Source organism: Malania oleifera, chromosome 3 (genome assembly GCF_029873635.1).
Source record: "Malania oleifera isolate guangnan ecotype guangnan chromosome 3, ASM2987363v1, whole genome shotgun sequence".
Lineage (NCBI taxonomy): Eukaryota > Viridiplantae > Streptophyta > Magnoliopsida > Santalales > Ximeniaceae > Malania > Malania oleifera.
This window is the reverse complement of record NC_080419.1, coordinates 19,699,560-19,710,504: the sequence shown is the minus strand read 5'-3', so window position 1 is coordinate 19,710,504 and position 10,945 is coordinate 19,699,560. Positions and strand designations below refer to the sequence as shown.

Here is a 10,945-nt window from a genome sequence, read left to right as displayed (position 1 = left end):
ATTATTAGTGACAATTTTCGATTCGTCAATAATATTTTCGTCACTAAAATGGGCATTTGTTTGTAGTGTATGTGTTTTCTAATGCTTTTCTCAATGTCAGAAGGTCGAGGATGAAACCCTTACTATCTAAAACTCATGCATTTTATCATGCTTTTCAACTTAAACTCTTTTTCAAAACCCATCGTTTCTACTACTTTCATTCAAATATCAGTAATACAAACCCGATGTCTCCTTTTTTAACTTTGGTTTTTCAAGTTAGTAATATAAGTCTAACATTATCAAAGCAACTATTTTCACCACTATCATCATTGTCATCATATTTTCTCTAGAACTTGAGTTTTGAGGCCAACCCCTTTAAGAGAAATACTTTGGACTTCTCGAAAGCACGTTGGAGTGCTCCCAATAAACAATGATACCAGCATTGGAGAACCAAAATGAATCTTTTTTCTATTTTTTCTTCTATATCTTTTCTTTTTAAAGGAACACATGTGTAATTGCAGTAATCGTTCTATGAAAAGTGTCAATAAGAATATCGGTTGGCTAATTATCACCAAGATAGGAAATTAATCACCTTCCCTATGTGCAAACGTACTCCTAGACTCGAATTCTGGTGTTTCACTAATTTATTCTAAATTTTTCTTTGTTTTTCCTGTGTTTTTAAAAAATAAGGTGGCAACTCTGAGTCATATATGTTTTTACCCCCTCTTCTACAAACCTTTCTTGGTTTAGGAACCGTCATTCCCTTTCATCAACACCCGGGATAGAATTCAGTGTCGACATTGCCAAGCAAAACTAATAACACAAACTAAAAATTAAGTTCACAACAAAAATGCATTTTATTTTTTTTTTCTTTGTACGAAAATAGAAAACAAAAAATAAAACGATATACTTAAATGGCTAAAATAAAGATGAATTAAAACTCACAATTTCATTCTCACTTGAGGATTCAATTGCAATACTCCAACACAATGACAAAACAACTTCATTAAATAAAAGCAGTTCCAGTTTAAAACACGGGAGGATGGCCTTAACTAACCATCTAGCAATATATATAAGCTAATTGACAGTGTTGCATTCTTTCCTTACTTCTCCGCTGTTTCCGGTGAGCACACCAATCCTGCCCATGTTTCGCATTGACACTCCAAACTGAGCGAGGAAAAATTTAAGGTCGAGCATCTCATCGACCATCTCGGCAGCCTCCTCGTCGGTGATTAGTGCGGCGTCTAACTGGAAAAGTCCCATATTTAGTTTAAGGTTTTCGTAGTAATTGGTGTCAAATGTCGCAGGGGTTAAGTCCAAGCCCACCGTGGTGGTTTTGTCCGAACGGTTAGCGCACGCGTGCTTTAACCATGCAGCATAGCTTGCGTTTAGAGAATGATCTCGATCTCCTTTTCCAGTGAAATTATCGATTCTTTTTTCGAAGAATAAGCAGTGTGAAGAGCCCAGGGTATGTCCACCTAAGCACACACCAATTCATACATTATATTTTATTAGTGTATTTTTCTTAGGTTAAGTAATTTCAATGACACTTCAACTGGCTAAATTTTCGAAGAGCTATGAAGGATTATGAGATGTGTGATCTATGAGCACGTCAAGTATTTAAAATCTGCAACGAGTGTGAGAAACTTTTAACACTAAAAAATTGAAGCAAATGGAAAGGGGAAAAGGGGTTTTTGATTACCTAGTAAACTCACAAGATCTCTTTTATCGAGGCCTTTGTTTTTAAAGCTTTGAAAACCCGTGGAAAAGTTGGAGAATGGTGAAATGACATTGAGAAGGACCTCAGAGGCTCGAGAGATTTTGCCATCTCTTCTACCCAGTTCTACTTGCCATAATGACTTCTTGTACTGCAATTATATATCAAGAGTCAAAAGATGGGGCATAGTCTAGTAAAGATTAAACAATTGTAAGTGTTCTTTCACATTAGATTTGAAACCCACAAATCACAAGATTTTATGTTAATATTTGAGTCAACTAGAGTGAAATGGGATCCGCACTAAACCATAGCTCTCATCAGTATGGTTCAAGTGTTTAAGTGATATATTGCAATTTTAGGGCTCTAAATGCAACATGGAGGAGTATTCACCCCTCACAAGTATATCTTTCTCGAATGATTTTTAATTTTCTGCCGCCACCACCACCACTGTTGTCGTCATCGTCGTCATCATCATCATCATTATTATTATTATTATTATTAAATCCTACCTACTTGCATGAACACACACGTGCACATATGGGCACAGAGAGTGAGAAAGAGATAAGTAACCAAGAGGCTGGTGGGGGGTTATATGCTGTAGGTTGTGATGACAATGTCGCCCCGGGGTAAACTCTCAAGAGGAAATCGAACATGTCACAAGTTGCCCTTACCACTTGAGTTAACCCAACTGGGCAAAATATATTTTATATTGTTTTTAATGTTTCTTTTTTTTATCTTTCAAAATTTCATGAAAATTTTTGTTTTAATTATATTTAAAAATGACTTGATTATTTATTTTAATTTTAATTAAAAGTATGTGTAAAATGAATGATTTAATAAAAAAAAATTATTTTTTAACAGGTAAATCATTCATCACAACACTAGCAATGACAAGTGAGAGGGCAACATCGTTTATGGTGCACCAATACAATCAAATCAATATCCCGCACACTACCAACAGATTTTTAACATGATCCTAGACTGATTTTGAATAATTAAAATCATTATAGTTCACTTCAAGTCACAACGTTATTGGGAGTAAAATAAAGAAAAATAATGGATAAAAATCCAATAATAGAGAAATAAAAGGAGAGAAAAAAAGAACATATCGATGATTAATTAGATAAACCCTTGTCATATATGTTAGATAGAAATTCCAAGAGCATTCTTAAAGCATATAAATCATTAATTAGTAGAGATCACTATTTTTGTGTGTGCATGTGTTGGGACAAATAGATATTATGAAGGTGTCCAACAAAACAAGCCTTAAGTCTCACTAAATAGCATTGATCATATTAATTCTTTTCTGCCAACTAACACGATCAAGGGCATTTTCCTCGAGTAGCTTAAGAGCTATTAAATCTCTGTATATTATTGAAGTGTAACCCCTTAAAATGTAAAATGTCATGCCACTTCAATTTGAGACATTTAACTTATACAGTATGTGCCTATAACCTAAGAGCTATGGTAAGGGGACTCTAAGATATTTTATAAGATAGTTATATATATATAGACACACACACACACACACACTCCATCTTAATACTAAGCTTAAGTGTCAAAAAATCCCTCATCCTAATACTAGCTTAAGTGTTGGAAAAGCCTTCAAAAGTCACTCGAGAGTCTCTTGAACTTTTTCTTTTTTTCCTTACTTGCATGTAATTCTCACAATTTGTGGACACAAAGATAGGGATACGATTTTAAGCATCAATAAATTGGTGTGTCATGTATGAGGAGTTCACTTACCTCATAATGATCCTTGTAATGAAGGGAAAAAAAAAAGGGGAAGTGGAGGGCACATTGATTGGCTTCTTAAAATCAAGGGATGACTCCACCCAAGGCTTGATAAGGCAAAAAGAGGGTGAGGATTGCCTCAACTCCAATCCCACGAAGGCAGAGAGAGAGAGAGAGAGAGAGAGAGAGAGAGAGAGAGAGAGAGAGAGAGAGAGAGAGAGAGAGAGAGAGAGAGAGAGGGAAAGGGGAGGAAGTAGCATGACTAATTAAATCTTGTACTCAATAATCCTTCTACCTTGCACAAGTAAGCACACTAATAGTTGATGAAAATGCTCAAGAACAATGTAGCACAATTTATTGAGCTACGATTACAACATTTTTGTTTGTTTCTCTTCTCTCCAATTTTTTGGTCGTGAAGGAAAGGTATGTATTTAGCTCATTTAAGTTTAATTTCCTTATAACTAGTTTTTAACATAAAAAACCCACCATATATATCGAGGTATGTAAAAACCTTGTCATGACCAAGAAGAATAACATGTACACCTCCACATAGTAGCCTAGTAGTTGTTGAAAGTTCTTTAAGAAGAACCATAAATTGTTATAAGTTTGCATCCTTTACATGACAAAAATCAAGTGTATAGGTTGGAATAATATGTTGCAATGAGATGATTTACCTCTTCATACCGCCCCCCTTTTATATTGGGGAAGCTTAACCTGGGTGATACGCCATTTTTGAGTGCTCTTATGGTGTTTGGCGTGAATCATTTGATTCCCTATAGTCATTATAGTGTTGGCATCAATTGCTCTGGCCGAGCAATTAACTTGGATGGTGATTGTCCTCATCAATGCAATGTTAGTCTTCTCTTAATTTATGGTAGGCTATTTTTCTAGTGATATACCCTAAATATATCAGTGTCAAAAAGTCAATCTGCCACAAAGAAGTATTAAGGCACAACATCAATAAGGGCAGTCAACTTTCAAGTCGATTAATTCTCAGCCATAGCAATTGGCACCAACTCTATAATGACCAGAATGATCCATGCCGGCACTGTAATGGCCGGAGTGATCCACGCCAAGCACCATAATGGCGAATATCCTAAGGGTCAAACCTCACTAGTATAAAAGGGGGCACTACGAAGAGGCAAAGGTATCTCATCCTAACCCATTTTACTATTGCATACAACCACTCTAGAAAATCCCTTACTTAGGCATCGAAGTGATCCTTTAGAGTTACACCCCATGTCCTCAAAGCCATCTTCATTTCCTTATTTTTCAAGCAATCGTGATTGGAAGGTTTCTCAAAGGTCACTCGACTTTTCCATTTCGGAACAGTTGACACTATTTGTGGGAACACTTCTGAGAGGTTTTCATCTTATTTCCAATCTTTGGTCCGTGAATCATGACAAGGACCACCAATTCAAGGTCAGAATCTATTGCGGGTGATCAATCACCCTAGTCCATTCACTTCACACCCAAAGACCATTCAAGGGTGACAAGGGAGGAATTCTTTGCCTTCTAAAGGATAATAGAAAACATGGCAGCTACCTAGAAGAAGATGGAAAACATGTTTAACATGATACTACAACAAAAGGGTCATGAAGAACTTGTCCCCCCCCCCCCCCACAAAAAAAATCAACCAATAGATCCTAAATCACATGAAAAAAGTGGCAAAACTGAAGGAGAGCAATGGAAAAACCAACCTTGTAAAGAAGGTGGAAGACGCAAATAGCATGGGGATCAATGAACAATAATCAAATGAGCTGAAGGAGAAGATCAAGAAGATTGAACAAATAGAAAAGATGATGAAGGAGACTCGCACCAAACCGTCTTATGGAGAGACCTTGTTGAAGTCTTCAGATCCGCCCTCCACCAAAGAAGTGATGGAGGTCCCGCTGCCAAGTAGGTTCAAAATGCCTACCTTTGAAAGGTTTGAAGACTCAACCGACCCATTTGATCACTTGGATACCTTTATCGTGTTAATGCAATTATAAGGTGCACCTGATGCCATAATGTGACATGTGTTTTCCGCCACCCTTAAAGGGAATGCCAAGACATGGTATCAGACCTTGAAACCTGGATCCATCAACTCCTTCACTAAGATGGAACAACAATTTATCAGGCACTTCATCAGAAATGGTAGGATAGCTAAAACCTTGGCCCATATAATGAGCCTAGTCCAAGGAGAAAAAGAGACATTGAAAAAGTTCGTACATTGCTTTGTCACTGCAACCCTAGAAATTCACAACTTGGATGACGAGGTGGCACCGGCAGCCCTAACCATTGCCCTCCAACCTGGAGACTTCCTATGCTCGCTGGGAAAGAAGCCTCTAGCCAAAATGGAAGATTTGATCTCAAGGGGAGATAAATATATCAATATGGAGGAGGTGATGGACACAAGAAAAGATCGGTCTGAGTTGAAAGAAAGAGTCTGAGGGATATGGGTGAAACCTTTAGAACTAGGAAAAGGTAGGAGAGCAGCAAGTTGCAGAGTAGTTCTAGGGGGTCAAGACACACAAGTAAGTTTCAGTCCTACACTCCCCTAAATGTCCCTCGAACTAACGTGCTAATGCATATAAAAGAAAAGGGGTATGTCTCATGGCTTGAGCCTATGCGTGCACCCTCGCATAAGCGAAATATGTTGAAATACTGTCAATTCCATAGGGATCACAGGCATGAAATAGAAGAGTGCATTCACCTAAAAAAACAAAATTGAGGCCCTGATAAAAAGGAGTTCATGGTTTGTAAAAATTAAAAGAGATCCTTAAACAGAAACCTACGAGTAGAGGAAACCCAAAGTAAAACAGAGGGAAAAATAGATTGTTCGGGAGATTGCGGTAATCTTTGGCAAACCTGCCTATGGAGGTGCACAAAAAGATACGCCAAACTGGTGCTCTTGAAGCAAGGAAAAGAGAAAAATCATAAGAGACATAGGCAAGAGGAGGAGATCACCTTCAATAGAGAAGACGACGTAGGTGTGTAGTAGCCTCATGATGATGCGCTAGTAGTGTCACTACTAGTAGCCAACTATAAAATAAGAAGAGTGTTGATAGACAATGGGAGCTCGGCCGACATAATCTTTTGGTTGGTACTACAGGAGATGAAAATTGGGAGAGAGCAGCTAAAACCAATTTCTACACCTTTGGTTGGGCTCAGATGAGATGTTGTCCATCCAATGGGTATGATAACGCTCTATGTGGCTTTGGGGACATCTCCACAGTAAATCACCCTTATGACGAACTTCCTAGTGGTCGATCGTCCCTCAATTTACAACATCATATTGGGTTGCCCAACACTCAATGCGACCAGTGCCATAACCTCCACCTACCGCTTGAAGGTGAAGTTCCCCACCCCCATGGGGTTGGGGTAGTCAAAGGGGACCAAACAGCTACTTGCAACTACTATGTAATGACATTAAAGGGTAATACTGATGCACGGGAGACCCTAGCCATCAAGGATCTAGAGGTAAAGGGAGAATATCCGCAAATTATCATGCTCAATAAAGATCTTATGAGCATCCCAGTAGGTGGTGACTAGGAGAGGTGCGTCTAGATTGGGAGCTACTTACAAGAGATCTTGAAAGTAGAGCTGAGCCTACTAACTAAATGAGTATGCAGTCTTTTTTTCTTGGCTGACTGATGAAATGCCAGGGATTGACCCCCCCAATCATGGAGCACAAGTTACAGGTAGATTCAAACCATAGGCTCGTAAAATAGAAGAATAGGAGCTTTGCTTTGGAGCAAGTCAAAGTAATACATGAAGAGGTAACAAAACTAGTGAAAGCCAATTTTTTTAGGGAAGTTAGCTACTCGGAGTGGCTCAACTATGTTGTCTTAGTGAAGAAGCCAAACGGAAAGTGGCGGATTTGCGTCAACTTCACAAACTTGAACAAGGCGTGTCCAACAGACAACTTCCCCCTTCCACAGATCAACTAGCTAGTAGACTCCACATTTGGACACGAGCTCCTAAGTTTCATGGATGAATACTCAAGATATAACCAGATCCGCATGCACCTTGGAGATGGGGTGAAGTTGTTATTCATCACCGAAAGGGGGCTCTACTACTACAGGGTGATGCCTTACAGATTAAATAATGTAAGGGCAACATAGTAGAGGCTGGTGAATAGAATATTTAAATATTTATTGGGAAAAACCAAGGAGGCATACATTGATGACATGCTCGCGAAAAGTTTAAAGGCTGAGGAGCACTACAAGGATTTAAAAGGGGTATTTAAGCTGTTGCGCTGCTACCAAATGAGGTTAAATCTTGTTAAATGTGCATTTAGTGTCTTTGCAGGAAAATTTCTACAGTTCATGGTGACACATAGGGGGATTGAAGAGAACCCTAACAAAATACGGGCGTTACTAGAAATGAAAACCCCCCGAATGAAAAAGGAGGTCCAGGTCCTAAGAGGGAGGATTGCTTCACCTAGTAGATTTGTCTCTTATTCTGGAGATAAAAGCCTACCATTCTTTAAGACATTACAGAAAACTAGAGAATTCAAATAGGGAGAGGAGCAAGGTAAGGATTTCGAACAACTTAAGCACTACCTTGGTTCCCCACCTCTGTTGACAAAGGTGAAAACTAGAGAGGACCTTTACTTGTACGTGGCCTCTACTCCCCATGCGGTCAGCGCAAACTTGTTTAGAGAAGAGGGAAGGCAACACAAGCCCATCTATTATACAAGCAAAGTACTAAGTGGGTCCGAGATCAACTACACTATAGCCGAGAAGGCATCCTTTGCCATCATCTATGCAGCTCGAAAGTTGAAACCTTACTTTCAAGCGCACAAGGTAATTGTGCTGACCAACTTGCCATTGAAACAGATCCTCCAGTGACCAGAGACGTTTGGGAAAATGGTGAGGTGGTCGATTGAGTTAGGGGAATTTGACATAAACTACAAGACAAAGCTTGCAATCAAAGCTCAAGTGCTAGCTGATTTCATGGTAGAAGAGTCCTATGAAAAATTCAGAGGCGCCAAATGTATAGGTGCTGCACATGGGTGGGTCCTCCAACAAAGCCGAAGGAGGAGCAAGGTTAATCCTTATGGTCCCAAATGACTCAAAAATTTTGTATGCTTTGCTATTGGAGTTCCCAAAAACCAACACCGACATTGAATATGAAACCTTGCTGGCAGGTATGCGCTCATCAGAATGACTCCGGGTGGCTTGACTTCAAGTCTCGAGTGATTCTCAACTTGTAATTGAATAGATAAAGGGAGAATATGAGGTTACGCACCAGAAAATGAAAAAAAATATCTGGAAAAGGCACAAAAGTAGATCAAGACATTTACTCAGTTCGACATAGAGCACATACCACGAGCTGAAAACACGAAGGCGGATGCGTTGGTGAGATTGGCCTCAGCTTCCAAGCTAGATTAGGAAAATGCTATTTACTTGGAAAGAATTGGGAAGCCATCCTATGAGGAGGTTAGCATCAAGGTGGTGGTAGTAGGATATAACGAAGAAGACTGGAGGACCGTCTTGAGACAGAACCTCCCAGACGAATCACTACTAGACAATAAGAAGCAATCCATTAAGGTGAGAAGGAAGGCAGCCAGATATACACTCATAAATCAAGAGTTGTACAGGCGATCCTTGTCATTGCCCTATCTGCGGTGCTTAGGCATCAAATAAGGAGAATATGTGTTGAGGGATGTTCACGAAGGGGTATATAGGAACCACTTGGCTAGCAGAGCCTTAGCTCACAAGCCTTTACGGTGAGGGTTCTATTGCCTCACTTTGAGGAAGGACATAATCAAGTTAGTTAAGCGGTACGACAGATGCCAGAGGTGTGCTAGTATACCACACTTGGTGGCAAATTCTCTCTCTTCCCTAACAAGTCCTTGTCCGTTTGCCCAATGGGGACTAGATATTCTAGGACCGTTACCTCAAGAAGCATGGCAATGGAAGTTCCTACTGGTGGCTATTAACTACTTTACCAAGTGGGTAGAAGTAGAAGTCCTGACCCATATAATAGAGTGCAACATCACGAAGTTCATATGGACTTCAGTGGTCTGCATGTTTGGCATCCCCTGTGATATAGTGACGGATCATGGAAGACAGTTTGACAATGATCGCTTCAAAAAATTCTGTGCTGACTTGGGCATAAAAATTTTGTTTGCATTTATTGGGCATCCTTAAAGTAATGGACAAGTAGAGAATATAAATAGGACAATATTATACAATCTAAGAACACAGCTCAATTCCTCACATGGGAAATGGGTAGAAGAACTACCATCCATTATTTGGGCCTATCATACAACCTGATGAATAGCTACTAGGGAAACCCCTTTCACGCCCGCCTTTGGAGCAGAGGCCGTAATCCCTGTGGAAATAGGAATCTCTTCATGGTGAAGGCAGCATTTTAACAAAGAGAACAACAATGAAAAATTAAGAGCAGAGTTGGATCTTTTTTAGGAAAGACAAGATTAAGTGCAGGTGAGAATCACAGCATACCAACAAAAGGTGGCTAGGTATTACAATGCTTGGGTGAAGGCACGAATGTTCAACTTGATAGATTTAGTCCTAAGGAAAGTATGAAACATCCATGTAGAACCTGGATCAAGTAAGCTGAAGCCCAATTCGAAAGGACTGTACCAAATAGCATCAGAAGTCAAATTGGGAGCATACACGTTAAAAGACTTCAAGGGAAAGGAAATTGAAAACACATGGAATTTTGATATGTTAAAGAAATACTATACTCAAATTACCATTCATAAATTGTACACTTTATAGCAAGCTGCAAAAGCTTGGAAATCTAAATTACAAAAAGTAAAAGCAATAAAACTTTAGGCTGATCTTAGTTACTAGCTTTGCTACCTTCTCCACCCTCCTCTTCAATATCTTCAATCTCGTCCATCTCCTCCCCCAACTATGGACTTTCACCACCATAACTATATGAGCAGACACTGAATAAAGAAAGATCAGGATGCTTCGTCCTGACATGCTCTTAGCACCTCTGAAAGCTTGCTCGGTACAACTAAGAATGTCGAGGATAAACTACTTGGAGCTTTGATAGCTTGATATCGTGGCACTTGTAGTAGCAGGGACCTCTTCATTCCGAATCCTCACAATCTCCTATCGAAGAGCCTTCTCTCGACGAGCAGCTTCAGATCGGACTTTGTACTATTTGTTATGCGCAGTAACATGTTTCTCCCTCGACTCCATAGAAACCCGATACATCTCAATCACATTTTCTTCCATGCTCAGAGACATAGTCGCTAGTTGAGAAAAATATCAACATCAACATATAATGGTGAGCAGCAAAAATAAACTACTAGGCAAAACCAACAAGGCAACCTAATAAGAAGTATGCCGAATACCAGTGGACAGATTCTTAGGGAGAGTCATCTTTATCTCCAGAATATCCTCAAAGTGCACTACGCGCCAAAGAGCAGGGCCAAAAAGGGTAGGGTTGTGAAAAATGGGTCCCTCAGAAGCAATAGGCGCTAAACGAAGCACCTGAGTTGGGAGATGCTCGTCGTATGCTCTTGGGGCATCTTCCCTTTGAGAAGAC

General features: G+C 39.6%; 1 protein-coding gene across 1 annotated transcript in view; it reads right to left on the bottom strand.

Moving 5' to 3' along the window:
- Positions 1–1,056: 1,056 nt before the first annotated feature.
- Positions 1,057–10,945, bottom strand: part of LOC131151189 (peroxidase 24-like) — a 31,449-nt gene continuing 21,560 nt past the window's right edge. Inside the window, exons 5-6 of the mRNA XM_058102436.1 lie at positions 1,682–1,847; positions 1,057–1,457 (exon numbers count right to left, since the gene is read on the bottom strand). Of these exons, the coding sequence (XP_057958419.1) occupies positions 1,057–1,457; positions 1,682–1,847 (567 nt within the window). The remainder of the gene's footprint in view (positions 1,458–1,681; positions 1,848–10,945) is intronic.